Below are 14,249 nucleotides of genomic sequence, written 5' to 3' on the forward strand. Positions count from 1 at the left end.
TGCGTGCGGCCCCCAGCTCAGCCCCATTAGGGAGGTGACCCAGCCGGAGAATTGACAAAAAAAGGGGCGAGCTTGGTGGCACCGGGGTTTAGCGCTGAGCCAACTTGCCCTGCAGCTGCCTGCTAGCTAGCTGTTGCAGGGCGCTGCACTACAGCAGACGCTCCCGTGAGCTGAAGCCCTGGTGTCTGGGGGGCGGTCCGGCCACCCTTTTAGGTCAGCTCGGCAGCCTAAAGACCTGCGGCCGAAGTCTTGGACGCTGCCGAAAGAGCAGGACCTGCCCCCTCCCCACAGCTCTCCCGTGTGAGCTGGGCTGGGGAACTGATCTGGCCCTAGACTGATCCTACAAAAAACCCAAACAAACAGAAAGGAAAAAAAAGCCTGTGTTTGCCTAAGCACTGATGTTGTGGGGAGGGGGCAGGAGTGCCCCTTTTGCCTGGTTTGAGGGTGAGCTTGGATCAGCTAAACAACTGTGAAACTTTCCTTCCTCTGTCTCCATCAGCATGTTTATGTTGTTCGTAGGGAGGCGAAGGTCCTAAACGGTGTTGGGTAACACAAAAGCTCTTTAAGCCGGGAAGGCAAGTGGACAACACTGCTCGCTGGTTAAGCCCTGGCTATTCCTCCAGACACATGAAGCACTCTGCCCGGGTGCTGGCCTCCTAGACGTCTCCCCCAGGCTAGGGAACTTGTCTCAACTTCCCCTGGCCCGGCATTGCTCTCCCTAGCCCCTCTCGTTAGCGGGTATCGCTGGCAGCCTCAGAAAGGGCTTTCTGGAACAGTCTGCCGAGGCTTGCCACGTCCCAACAGCAGCGATGAAGTGGCTAACGTCGGGTCTTGGTCAGGTATGAGACTGGTTTTTCTGCTTAATCGTCGTTTTGGAGGCAGGTGCCGTACAACTGGAATGCGAGGTGTTGGGGTTTCCCGAGCGTGGAAAGCCAAAATTATCCCTGACTCAGTCTGAATTCAAAGGTATGAAATGACACCACTGCTTGTTTTGTTGTTTGTTTTTTTCCCATCTGAAAAATGGGGCTAAGACTTCCTGCCTTGCAGGAAGAATTAGTAAGTGTTACTGCTCCAGAAACACTTATTACTGCTCCAGAAACACTTATTGCGAGGGATAATTGCTCTCACTCCCTGCGGAGCCTGTCCTTAGCAGAAGAGCGAAGCCACATCCCGCTCTGCCCTCCTTGCGCTAGCTGTCCGCCGCGGTCGCGCGGGGCAGAGCGAACCAAGGCTGCCTTTCCAGTCCTAGGCCGCGTCGGCAGAGCTGGCGGCGCGATGGTTAGTTTGGCCACGGGCGCAGCGGGTGACTGGAGACTCCCCGAGAAGACCCTCCCTGCGCTCCGGGAGGCAGAGGCCTGCGGAGGGGTGGTTGGCGTCCTTGCTCGCACCGAGACATCCAGGCCGTGCCCTCTGCGTAGAGCTGGAGGGCGGTCTCTGCGGGGGCTGCTGGCCCAGGGGAAGTTTTGCTGGGAGCAGAATCGCCTCTGAATTTTAGTTAAATCGGCTGAGTGGTTTCGACTGGGGAGATGAGGAAAAGTTTGGGAAAATCCAAACTATCCATTTGATTCTCTCAGTGCACAACACCTTAATGTTATATGTGTGAAAGAGGTGGGTTTGTTTTGAAATTGTTTGGGGATTTTTGAATTTGGGATAGGGATGAAATGTTGCCTTCCCAACCAGAAACACTCCACAACGTCTCTGTTCCACCGACCAAGCTGAGAAGATGAGCAGCTTGGCTGCTCGAGAGCCCTGTTCACCCTGTGTGCCTTCTGCACGGAAGTTAGGGTGCTTCTGCATAAGGGTCTCGGCCTTGACCTTTTCACTGTGTTATCCATTTGTTTCAGCTTTTGGCGGATTCTTTGGCGTTTGCGCAGAAATTCACGGTTTCCCCCTTAAAGTTTGTGCTACAGAGGAACAATTTGGGTTGTTAGGATCTGGTTTTGGAGAGAAGCAGACTGTGGTGGGTGGAGGAGTCCTTTTAATTCTTGTACGCTCACTGCAGGGGTGCCTGTGTTGTGAATGCTTATTTCATTCAGCTGAATCACTTGCGCAGTCACACCTTGTCTAAAGAAGGCTCGGGGATGCCTGAAGCCAGAAAATGTCTCGCTACGCGATCCGAGCCAGTGCGGGTTTGATCCTCGCCCTCCAGGCTGCCGTGGCTCGGCTCTGATTACAAACACTGTCGCTGGAGAGCCGGTGGTGACTGGCATCGCACGTCATGAGATAAGCCGCCGCGTTCCTCGCTGAAAGAGTCCTCCCCAGCCGTGAAATGACAGCCTCTCTGTTTGGGCTGCTGCTGGTGGTGGTTTTTTTTTTTTCCCCCCCTCCACGTAGTTCCGATGCCATCAGCTCATCTGCTGCGTCTACAGTTTGAACGGTCTGGAGCTGCCTCAGCCCCGTGTGCGGGAATTTTTATGTTTTTATCCCCTAGACCGCGGAACTGTGGTCTGGAATCGGGTAAGTCTTTTCATCGAGGAGCGAGCAGGACCCAGAGGGCTGGCTGAGCTATCAGTGCTGTACCTGGAGATCCGGCTCCTCCCTCCCAGATAAGGCAGAGGGCCGTGGAGCTGTGCTGGCTCCTGGGGAAGTGCTCTGCAGCGACCGGAGTCCTCTGCCCAAGGGCACCTCTCTCGCCACCACCTTGGCAGAAAGCAGCTCCTACTGCTCAAGGGCTGAGGCAGGGCCCTGCAGGGTCCGAGACCTATATTTAAGTGGGTCTACTCCGTGACCGTAACGATCTGCATAAAAATTCTGTTTAATATCCTCTTGGCGTTATTTCAGACACTTACTGGGTATGTCGGCTTTTGTGATAGGGCGCTTAGTTGTCTAGCTATGCTCGTGGTATTCAAGCGCCAGGAGAAGCCCAGGTAAAGCACTTGGTGAAATCTGTTTGGGAATGAAGGTGATGGGATGTAGCGTCCTCTCTCTGGCTGCTGGGGGTTTCCTGGTTGAAGTTTGCCAGCGCATCTGTAACGGCCTTCCTGAAGCGAGAGTTCTCCATTCAGCTCTCCAAAGCAGCTGTGAGAGAACTGGATTTCTTTTGTCTTCAGCTTTTCAGTGCGAACGTTCGACATTTGTAAATGTTACAGGCAAGATAGCGCCTGCAATGCCAGGCTCCAGAGTGCGGAAAGGGGCTGCTGTTTGCTTTTCCAATAACCGAGGACATTTATCACTTTATTTTTTTTTCCTACTTTCTTAGCTATGTAGAGATTAAAATTTCTTTGTTTTCTGATGAATTTGAAAAACCTATGCTTGACCTGTCATGTGACTTCCCCCCCCCCCCCCCCAAACCCCAAAGATCCAAGATTTTGCACTGAAAAAGAGGTGCTTCTGAGGTGGCTTTTACCTCTGGTTAGGTCTATGTCAAGCATTGTCAGAACTTTCACACGAGTTGATCGGTGCTTTTTAGTAGTTATAGTTTCTCTCGATAGAGGTAAACTTGGTATCCAGAGTTCCGCTCGTTTTGCTCGTGAAGACGTGTTTCTGCGTGAGGTGGCTGCTCCCGGGTTTTTGAATCGCGTGCCCTTTTTCTTGTACGTGGGCTCCTTTCCAGAAGACAGCTTCGCTCTCCCTGCAGCCTGCACGTCCTCTGTAGCACCGCCAGTCCCCACGCGGATCTCAGGGTGCTCTCTTGCCTGTGTGGAGATGTAAGTGTAGCTGGGAAAAGAGCGATAACGCCGGCGTAACGTTTCTGCCTCCTGCCTAAAGTCGGTTGCCGCATCGGTTGGGTTGGAAGCACGTGGCATGTGCTCGCAGTGGAACTGCACTTGAAGTGGGTCTCTAGCGAGCATTTTCTGTGTCGCTGTTGACAGACGGGGAGAGTTTCTGTAGGCAGCTCCAGTTCTGCCCGAGTCCTGCTTGGGAAAGGGCCCCAAACTTGTAGCATTGGAGTGCAGCGGTTACCCAGGTCTTCAGAGCAACCCGTTTCCACGCTTACCGCAAGTACATCAGCTTCTGGAAATCGTCCCAGACCTGGGAGGTGCAGATGAGATGCACTCACCAGTGCTCTGGTGAGGGTCAAGCATTTGGTAAAGGTACTACTTTGCTTCGCTAGCGTTTGGGACAAGTACCTGGTGTGGTTATGCGTTAGTTTAGGAAAGTTAAATAGGTGATTTCCAAGTGAGGTGTAGATGAATTATACAACAGAGCTTGCGCCGAACCCTGGAGGGACCTGCCTGTGAGATGTGCTGCCTGATGGCCGTGGCTGAAGTCCCCTTCCACCGGGGCTGGCGTGTTTGTTTTCCCCTTCCTCCAGAGCTTTTCTTAATGTGCTGGTTACAACAGACCTTCCAAGTGGTCGCAAAGTAATCGGTCAAGCAGTCCTTGCACTGTAAACTGTGGCACCTCCCAGCTGCTGCTTCTTGCTGCTCTCCCCCCCACTCCGCCTTCTGGTGATCTCTTTGTTTAAGCCTTTCTCACCCCCCCGTCGCCCCCCATGATGAGTTGTGATAGTGCTGTTATTGTCTGCTATTAGATGACAAAATGCTCAAGAACACAGATATTGCACTGGGAGTGGAGGAGGAGCAATATCCTTACATGCCAACAGTATGTCTCTGTTGACTCTCCGCTTTCCCAAACAAAAGATCTTTAAAATGTCTGTTACTTAGCACTGTAAATGAATTGCTGATCGTAATCGCGCTGTAGACGAGGAGTAGACTGAAGACTCCCCAGCGCTAGTGAGTACCAAGTCAAAACCTCACACGGTGGCCTTACCTGTTGCTCAGCCGTTCTGGACGGCACTCGGCTTTCTCTGCCGTGGCGGATGCACTGGGCATGTTCCCTGAAGGACGCCGTCCTAAAAGCAAGGGAGGGGAAGGGAGGCACGCAGTGGGCTCACTGTTGTGTCTCGGGATGCAGTTTCAGCGAGGTGGGGGTTTGTCTCGCTCACGCATCTCTGGCCTCGCCTGCAGGCCGTGTTCGTGCCGAGGGGATGCAGCAGCGCTGCCAGCCCTGCTACCTGGGGAAGCAGGAGGGCCCTGCTCGGCCCCTGCTGTGCCAGGGCACGTCTGAGTGACGGGGTTGAGCGTCCAGCACAGCGCCTGGATGCTTGCTTCGTGCTGGGGGGACAGTGACAATGGCTTCGCTGAGCAGACATCTCATGCGCTTCAGTGAACGGTGGCTGAAGGAGCTAGCGTTAATACTTCCTTGTGTGAGTTTCTAGGTATTTTTTCCCTGTCAGACAGGAGAGCAGGCATCTGGTGTTTTCTGGGGCTTTGTCCCAGTCCTCCCCCCTGCCCACCTCTGGGCAGACAGGCAGTCTGTCTGGGATCGCTTCTCTCCCCTCCTGAATTGGGGACGTAACATGCCCTGTGCCTGTGCCCGCGCTGGGAGCTGGATGGAAGGGCTGGGTACCGGCTGGATGGTGCTGTTGCCCTTGCCACAGCGGGGAGGACGGTCGTGCACTCATCTCTCATCTCCTAAAATTGCAGGCTTCTTCCCATTCCCACACCACGCTCTGTGATGTGGTAACATCGATCTTGAGGCCACTCTTGCTGTGCCTCAGGGACAGCAGGACTTGCTGCATCCCCAAAGGGCAGGTTTCCTTACAAAGATGCATAGGAAATGGTCAGCAGGGAGTGAGTCACATCCCACGCTCGTGCTTGTACGCAGATTGAGCGGGGACTGCACCGGTCGCTGCAGGGACTGGCCCTTTTATTCTTGAGTGCTGCTGTGTAAAGCTTTCAGGTCTGTGCCTGGGAGAGTACCCCCGGCACGGATCATGCGCTCGCAGGTAATAAATCTCTGTGCTGACAGTACACTGAAGAAACTTATAAGGTGTTAGTGTGTATCTGAGGCTGGAAGCTCTGGCGCAGTTTCAGCTCAGCTTTAACACAGTTCATGAATCCATATTTTGAGCCCATAATACGTTCATGTTGTTACAGCGGTTATAAAAGCTATCATGTCAGCTGGACAAGGGTCAAGCTGCAGCCCTTTGAGGCAGACGGTGTCCAGCTTTTAGAAGAATAAACCCATATTCCTTCCCAAAATGGGATCCAAGGTTTCTCTTTAATCGCTGACTGGCAGCTCTCTTTCTAGACTTTGCCCTTGCAAAGGGAAAGCAAAGTTATCTTAGGCTGCCGAAAGACGGTAAGCTCAGCCCTCCGGCCGCTGGGCCTGGCTTTTCAAACGTAGGCAGGACTCTGCACATGGACGGCTCGAAGGGTTGTGTTGTTTCGAGTAACTGCAGAGTTTGTAGCGCCTAAAATTAACAATGTTGGTTTAGGGGACAGGCTCTGTGCATCGCTGTGGATGCTTCGTGTTGCGGCTGTGGTCAAAGCGTACTGTGGCTTCAGTGTACAGCCCTTTCTGTACCTCGTCGCACACGGGGGACAGTGGCTGGGGTCAAGCAATGGCAAACTAAAGCCCGGTGAGCCTTCCTGCAGCGGATGGCGGGCTTGCAGAATTCGGTGCTGCAAAGGAACCAGCTGGAGCTAGAAACTTTATGGCGTTTGGAGAAGCTATGGGTGAGAAGGGTATCCAGAATTAAATAGTTAATGCTACGGATGTCGTAGAAATCACCTTGCTTAGGGTGACAGATCCACTGGGGAGGATAATCCCATGCCTTTCACCACAGTAGCCTTACGCTTTCTTGGGAAGCAACTATGGAGAGCAGGAGTCCGGGTTGGATCCACCCCTGTGGAGTCAGGGCTTACTACAAAGCTGGGGTACCCGGCTTCGTTGGGAGGAACCTGGGGAAGCAAGGCATGCAAGGAGAGCTGAAATTTTACACAAGCCTTGGGATTTGGGTGGGGTTTCCCTTAAACCATATGAAACCTCCACAGGAACTTCACCCCGACATAAATGGGGTTTTCTGAAGGAATCGGCGTAAAAATACGTTTTCTTTCAGCCCAGTACGTCTCTAAACCATGAGTTCCGTCCAGGCCTTCTGCGTGGCCCGTGCTGCAGTGCCCATGGAGACGTGTTTGCGGGTGTCCAGGAGTGACACGGGGCATAGTGAGATTAATCTCCTTGCTCCCTTTGCACTGCCTCAATCAGCGGGATTAGCGACGTAAATTCCTCATTGGACCTTTCTGTATTTATAAAGAAAACAAACCTTACGCTGTGTTTCCTCTCTCGAGCTGGGGTTGTCTTGGGGCAGGAGCCTTTCTGCTTTATTTGGAGCTTTCGAGTCCCTTACCTCAGAAAAGTCAAAGGAAGCCGGGCGTCTTGTTGCAGGGGAATGTTGCACTTCCATGTGAATGCGTTCCTGGGAAGCACAGGACGCAGTTCATCCCTGGAAGGTAATTTCTGTGGTACTGGAAGCTGCTGCCTGTTTAGGGGACAGCCAGAGATTCCCACCGTTCCGATGTGCTTCCGTGCCTTCCGGCTCCAGTGGTGGGCTCTCAGGCCAGGCCTTGGGTGCTTCTCCTAGAGGCACGGTCCGTCCCTTGGCAGCTGGCTGCAGCGGGTGTCCTCCAGGCAGGATCCCTCCAGCTGGCCTTTCTAGCGTCGCCCGTGACTCTGAGCAAAATGGGAGCTGGAAACAAAACAAAATGCTGGAAAGTACGCTGTGCCTGGCTGGTTAAAAACATGGTGGTACTTTGATCGTGGCTGGTCATTAGAGCTGCCCCAGGGATGTTTCCCTGCGGTGGTGGGATCAGAAGGAAGTGCTGAACAGCCTCTCTTCTCCAGATGTAACCAGTGTTCAGAAAAGTCTGGACTCTGATGCCTTGCCAGGCTTTCAGGCCCTGGCTCAGGCAGACCTTGCGGTGGTCTGGTTCATCGCCTCCTGACGTCTCTCTGCAGGTGTCGGTACCTGGCAGTCCAGCTGTCCCCAGCCATCCCTGTGTTTGCAGCAGTTCTCTTCCTATTTGCCATGGCCACGCTCCTGCGGACGAGCTTCAGTGATCCTGGGGTGATCCCGAGAGCCCTGCCTGATGAGGCAGCCTTCATCGAGATGGAGATTGGTGAGTGTGGAGCCAGCTGAGCTGGTGACGGCTGGAAAAGCCTCTGTTATTCTGGCGTATCTGTAGGCTACATTCTCTGCAGAGCCCTTCTCCCTGGCTGGTCCTCCAAAAGTGAGGATTGCCCCAAATGGGGCATCTTACCAGCTGCTGGCTAATTCTGCTTGGCTGAGTCTCAAAAACATGGTGCGATGTACCTGCTTCCCTTTCTGGGAACCTTTTCACACGCTGTTTTCTCTCTTGTAGCTGTGTACATACAAACTCAGTTTGCTTTTGGGAAGGGGTGCAGGAAGCTTGGTGTGGGCCCCTTGACCCTTCAGGTAGAGAGGAAGTTTGGTGGACGCGGGTCTGTACAGCGACACTCCCACACACACACACCCACCCGCCCCCTGTCAATAAGTCCATGAAAGCTCTGGCATCCCTTTTCCTGCCTCCAAGCTGCCAGGTTGGCTCTGGACCCTGCGAACAGAGCTGCAGCCGCTGGCTCTAGACCCAGCAGGCTCTGATCCCACTGGTAGGAAAAGCAGGGAGGCGAGTTGTCATTCTAGGCCTGTCGTGTTGTAGCAGCGGGTCTGAACTCCGCTTGGTTCTCTCTCTCAGAGGCCACCAACGGGACCGTGCCGCAGGGTCAGCGCCCACCCCCGCGGATTAAAAACTTCCAGATCAACAACCAGATAGTGAAGCTGAAGTATTGCTACACATGTAAGATCTTCCGCCCGCCCCGTGCCTCTCACTGCAGCATCTGCGACAACTGTGTGGGTAAGTAGAAGAGGCCGTGCCTGCTCCTGCACCTGGGTGTTAGGTGAGAGCCTTTGGAAGAGAACAGGTGAAGGTCTGCACCCGGTCTCGCTCCGTATCAGGTCTCACACTGCGCCTGCTGCACAAGTCCAGAGAACAGACGGGGACAGTCTGCCTCATCTTAAGCTCAAGGAGCTTGAGATTTGCTCAGAACCTGAAGCCAGGTGGTTCACCTTTGCCAGTACTTCTTCGGCAATATCTAGTCTAACATAAGTCTAACTCGTCCATGTAAATGTGCAGTCCATTTTTGAGTTTCACTGAACTGCTGGCCTTGGCTGGGCTAGAGGGTTCCAGTGGAGAGCTGCGTCTTGTGTGAAAGCAGCTCCTTGCATCAGCACAGAGATTCTGCCGTTACGTTGAGTGCCCCTGTTTTTTGTTCGCCTTGCTGCGTAGCAGATGCTCTCTTAGCCCTTTTGCGTATCATCATTGGCTCGTGTTCAGCATCCCTTCTCAAGGAAGAAATCCCATTCTTTTGGATCCCTCTCCTCCTCTGCGGGTTCCCAGCCCTTTGCGTGTCTATGCGGTCCCTTGGACCCTCCTCTAATTATTCTAGTAGGAGTAAAGCGACACGGGTTAGATAAGAACTTCTGAACCCCCAGACCTTCATCTAACCTGTGTGCTGCTTTCATAAAAGCTATTATACCTCAGGTCTCTGGGAGAGAAGACATGCATGGGGCCAAGCTCTTAAACTCTATCTTAATGTGCAGAATGACTCATTAGTAAGAGTTTTGCACTTTCTTACCTCACCTCCCTTCTGGAAGGGGGCCGTGATATGGGGCCCTGAGTTAGCAGAGGGCTGGACTCGATGGCCCAGGGAGTCCTTGTCAGCCGTGGAAATTCTTGAGTTCGGGGCACAGGAGTAAGCGTCTGGAGGCGTGCAGGACCGTGCTAGAGCAGCACTGATCTCCATCTTCGCTTTCACAGAGCGCTTCGACCATCACTGTCCCTGGGTGGGCAACTGCGTGGGGAAGAGGAACTACCGCTATTTCTACCTCTTCATCCTCTCGCTCTCACTCCTCACCATCTACATCTTCACCTTCAACATAGTCTACGTAGCACTGAGTGAGTCTGGCTATGGAGAGGTGGATGGCTGGGCTGGCTAAGGGTGAGGGGGGGATACAGACGGTGTTGCAAACCCAGAAGTGATGGAGTAGGAAAGGGAGCTGGACTCGGTGTTATGTTCCAGAGAAAAAATATTGCTCTCTTTGTATTGCCAGAATCTCTGAAGATTGGGTTTCTGAACACATTGAAGGAAACCCCAGGGACATATCCTTCCACAGTGCGGAGGGGTCGGCTTCTCCAAAGCTGGGGGTTAGTGTGAGCTGGAGTCTTGATGCCCAGGCTTCTCTAAGAGTCTTTCAGAGCGTCTTCCCCCATGATTACAAGGCGAGGAGCAATTCTGTGGCTTTTGGGAGGAGGGTAAAACAGAAAACCATGTCTAGAAGAGGAAGAGAAGTTAGGGTAGTGCGCCTGGGGGTAGTGGCACAGGTGGGGTGGGACTGTTCCCAGGCTGTTCCCAGTCCTTAACTGTTCTCACTGTACTGGAGGTGCTCATCTGTTTCTTCACCCTGTGGTCGGTGGTGGGGTTAACCGGGTTCCACACCTTTCTGGTGGCACTGAATCAGACAACCAACGAAGACGTAAGTAGAGTCTTTCTGTTCCTCTGAGCCATCTCCGTTTCCCATCGCTTCCTCGGTGTGTCATGGCTGCGTCCATCTTGCTGGCATGCCCTGCGGGCTGAGGCAGGGCTCCGTGGGCTGGGGGCAGGTGTCGGTGGAGCAGACCTGAGCTTGTGCCCTGACTGTTGCAGATTAAGGGGTCCTGGACTGGGAAGAACCGTGTGCAGAATCCCTACAGCCATGGCAACATAGTGAAGAACTGCTGTGAGGTGCTCTGTGGGCCTCTGCCCCCCAGGTAAGCTCTCGAGGGGCAGCCCTGCCATTTTTGCCTCCAGAGCCCAGTGCGGGACCCTGAGGAGCTCCCCTTGCTTGGGTACAAGACCTGGCCGCTCTTCTGCCGGCGCTCTGTGTGTTGAGGGCTTCTGGAGGTCACTTGGGGCACGGCTTGATGCTCTGGGGAGGAGGGTCTTGTGTTGCCTTCCTTGCATATCTTCAGTGATTCAAGCGTGTGATGTGCTCCCTATCACTGTGTGCTTGGGAAGCCAGCGGAGGAGTGGCTCCCCTTCCCTGGGGCAGCGTATGGAGCGGAGGCTCTTTCCAGGGTGCTCGTTTCGGTGGGCTCCCACCCTCTGAACTGGGCTGCTCTCCAAGGGGCTTGGTTTTCCCAGGAGGAACATAGACACTGTAAACTAGGTTTGGGCTGTGCACAGCCTGTTTTGGAGAGGAACCCCTTCCCCTGACGTTTGTCTTCCACGAGCACTTTCCCTGCCAGGAAAAGAAGTCTGCTTCAGGGGAGGCGTGGGTCTCTGACGGTGTGATTCTGTTCTTGCAGCGTCTTGGACAGACGGGGCATCTTGCAGCAAGAGGAGAGCACAGCTCAGGAGGAGTCGTGCCCACGGGGGCCCAGCGCTCAAGAGCCCACCGCTGCTCAGGGCCCCGACGGGCAGGCAGAGGAGAGCAGCGCTCAGCAGAAGGATGGCAGCCTTCCTCACCTGAGTGCCGTGAGTGATTCCCTCCGGGGGAGGGGTGAGTGGGCTGCGCCTGCTTGGAGTTGCTGGTGCTTTGGGCCAGCAGAGAGAAAGCTGGTAGTGTGACTTAGCTGGAACAAAGCAACACTTGGGGCTTTGCTGAGGGGCTGCCGATGAAAAGCCTGTTGTGCTCTGGCCCTGGAAACCAGCGTCTCTCTGGAGCTGGCTGGGAGGGTGCTGGGCTCCTCTGACTCCTAGGTAAACCTCAAAGGAAATCACAGCTGGCTGCGCTTCTGGAGGTGTCAGTCCTGCCATGAGAGCGCCCAGGAGCTGGCACCTCTGGAGGCTAGGAGGGGTTGAGGAGGGGTGGGAGATTGCACGCATCTTGTTTTGGCACTGAGTGCAAGCTGGAGGGCTGTCCCTGGGAAGGGCCCTGGCAGGTGTGGGATCTCTATCCTTGGAGAACGCCATTGCCCCACTGGACATGGCCCCGAGCAGCCTGCTCTGTCTTTGAAATTAGCCCCGGTTTGAGGATATGGTTGGACAGGAGACCTCCACAGTGCCCTTCCCACTTAAATTATTCTGTGAACATGGGAAATGGCTGGGCCGGCCTACTCCTGCTTGGCCATGAGCTGCCTGTTTCTCTGGTGGAAACAGTCCAGACCACTTCTGCTGGAGCAGTCCAGTGCTCCAGATCTTCATGGAGCTGCTGTTTTGCCTGTTTGGTGGCCCCTGTTTTCTCCTTTTCCCAAGCGCAGCTGAGTCCTCTGCCTGGCGGAGCTGGAGGCAGGATCAGGGCAGTGGGGCCACGTGTCTGTGTGCTCAAACAGATGCTCTGTATTGGGGTGTATTCATGCAAGTCACTGCTGTCTTCTCTCTACAGGTCCCTGCGCCATCCCTGAGCAACGCTGAGATGCCAGAGGAGAAGCAGCTAACGTCTGGGGAGCTCCCGGTCCCATCCCAGGACGCTGGGCAAGCAGAGCACTAGCCTCTGCTTGAAAGGGAGAACTTTCTTGTTTTGTCTAATCAAAGCTGGAAGTGATTGAGGAGAGGAGGAGATGGGCTGGATGGCAGGCAAACGATTCCTCATGGCCATTTTGCTTTAGTCATTATTCACCTCGATGCGCAGGCGGTGCGGGCTGGCGCTGGCCTTGCATGGTGTCAAAGGATAACGAGCGTGAGTGGCCCGCCTTGGTCACCGAGGGGCACTCACCGCCACTGAGGCTGGTCTTCCCTGCAGGCCGAGGCAGGACCTCTTGCTCTGCAGGTTGTCCTGGATGCTAAATGCCGGCTCGGTGGCCGGGGCTGTCCCTCCGTCTGGCCCCAACTCTCTGACGAGACGACTTGTGGTCAAGCAGCTCAGAAGCGACGTTAGGGTCGGCCTGCTCCCTACCGCTGAGGAATCCTGATGGGAAGGGGAAAGCAATTTATGGCAGTAGCGTCCTCTCTCCCCTCCTCCCTCCTTCCTCTAATCTGTGGCATTGTTTTATTGGTTAACGTGGCAGGGGTTGTCAGGAGACATTTTGGTGCCAAAAGGGCCGAAACAACCGGGAAGGTGTTCTGCTGGCAACGGTTTTTAAAGTAGCTTCCTTCCCGTGCTCCTTCTTTTCATGTGACTTAGCCGGCGCGAGAGCAGTCGTGGCGGGGGCCCTCCTTCCCGTCCTTCCCCGGGGCTCACGCCTAACTGGGGGCTCGAGGGAAGGAGTGGGGCAGCCCGTCTTCCTGCCGCTTGTCTCCGCCCCGCGCCGGCCGCAGAGCGGTTGTGCAAGGGGTGTATGAAGCTGCAGGGGAGGGTCTGCCCGTGTGCCACTGGCTCTCCAGCTAGTGCCGGGGCTGCCTTTGCTGCCGGGTGCCTGCGCCGAGCACAGGCGTGCCCTCCCCTTGCCCGCCAGGCTGTGGCACACTGCTCGGCCGCTGCTCTGCGGAACCTCAGCCCCGATCCTGTGTCGTGTCCCCATGTTTGTGCAAGGGGTGTATGAAGCTGCAGGGGAGGGTCTGCCCGTGTGCCACTGGCTCTCCAGCTAGTGCCGGGGCTGCCTTTGCTGCCGGGTGCCTGCGCCGAGCACAGGCGTGCCCTCCCCTTGCCCGCCAGGCTGTGGCACACTGCTCGGCCGCTGCTCTGCGGAACCTCAGCCCCGATCCTGTGTCGTGTCCCCATGTTTCCCCTGCCTTGCCCTGCATTTCTCAGCCGTTCTCGACTGGCTTTCGGAGCCTTGAATCTTCCCTGGGCTTTGCCGGCTGTCCTGGGACTGGCTGTGCGGTGTCGGCCATCTGCGCCTCCTTGGCAGAGGAGGGAGGAGAGGCCAGGGCCAGGTGGCGATGGGAGACCTCTGTGCCGCGGCAGGGCTCCTCTTCCACTTAATGCTCCCTGTCCTGCGCCTGGCAGCTGGGCTGGGAAGAGCCTCATGTCTGCGGGGTCCTTGCAAAGGCCGGTGATGGAGGGAAGGCCGTTTTGTGCTCTGGCAGCTCTCCATCCCGTACCACGAGTGCTGGGTAACTTCTGTGCCTCCCCGCAGACATGTGGTGAGTGGGTGGCAGGTGGAGGATGTCCTGCCAGGGCAGTCCTGCTTGTTTCTCTGCGATGCTCCTGCCTGGCAGCGTGAAGTTGCTGCTCCTCCTTCCTTGGCCTCATACGCCGTCCTGCTTTTGACAGTGGCGTGGAGCAGAGTGAAGTGGGGAGCCTCGTCCCTCCGGGCACCCTGATGTGTGCCTCCCAACTCGCTCCTCTTCCCTGGCCCCTCGCAGTGTTGACCTGGGCCGTGCCTGGCAGCGGGTGAAGTGGCATTAACGTGGCGACCGGCGCTGCCCCCTCCCCGGTAGTGCCAGGGTCTCCTCTCCCGGGGGAGAGGGCAAGACCTGCCACCCTGGGCTCCGGCAGCGGCTTCACGGTTGCCCCGCAGCTGCCTTCAGCTGCTCCCTGCTGGCGCTTACCGGGGAAGGAGCCCCGGCCGCCCACTGCC

General features: G+C 55.6%; 2 protein-coding genes across 2 annotated transcripts in view; one reads left to right on the plus strand and one right to left on the minus strand.

Annotated features, from left to right (window-relative positions):
* Nucleotides 1-4,775, minus strand: part of UTP14A (UTP14, U3 small nucleolar ribonucleoprotein, homolog A (yeast)) — a 32,165-nt gene extending 27,390 nt beyond the window's left edge. The window contains exon 1 of the mRNA XM_009331999.1: nt 4,714-4,775. Coding sequence (XP_009330274.1) covers nt 4,714-4,775 — 62 coding nt within the window. The remainder of the gene's footprint in view (nt 1-4,713) is intronic.
* On the plus strand, nt 2,366-12,859 carry ZDHHC9 (zinc finger, DHHC-type containing 9). Its single transcript, XM_009331989.1, has 9 exons — nt 2,366-2,457; nt 7,747-7,907; nt 8,505-8,663; nt 9,627-9,764; nt 9,920-9,968; nt 10,240-10,342; nt 10,513-10,616; nt 11,154-11,322; nt 12,173-12,859. Exons 2-9 carry the CDS (start codon nt 7,817-7,819, stop codon nt 12,275-12,277), a joined length of 918 nt encoding a protein of 305 aa, XP_009330264.1. The 5' UTR covers nt 2,366-2,457; nt 7,747-7,816; the 3' UTR covers nt 12,278-12,859.
* Nucleotides 12,860-14,249: the final 1,390 nt, after the last annotated feature.

This window comes from Pygoscelis adeliae, unplaced genomic scaffold (genome assembly GCF_000699105.1).
Source record: "Pygoscelis adeliae isolate BGI_AS28 unplaced genomic scaffold, ASM69910v1 Scaffold339, whole genome shotgun sequence".
Taxonomy (NCBI): Eukaryota; Metazoa; Chordata; class Aves; order Sphenisciformes; family Spheniscidae; genus Pygoscelis; species Pygoscelis adeliae.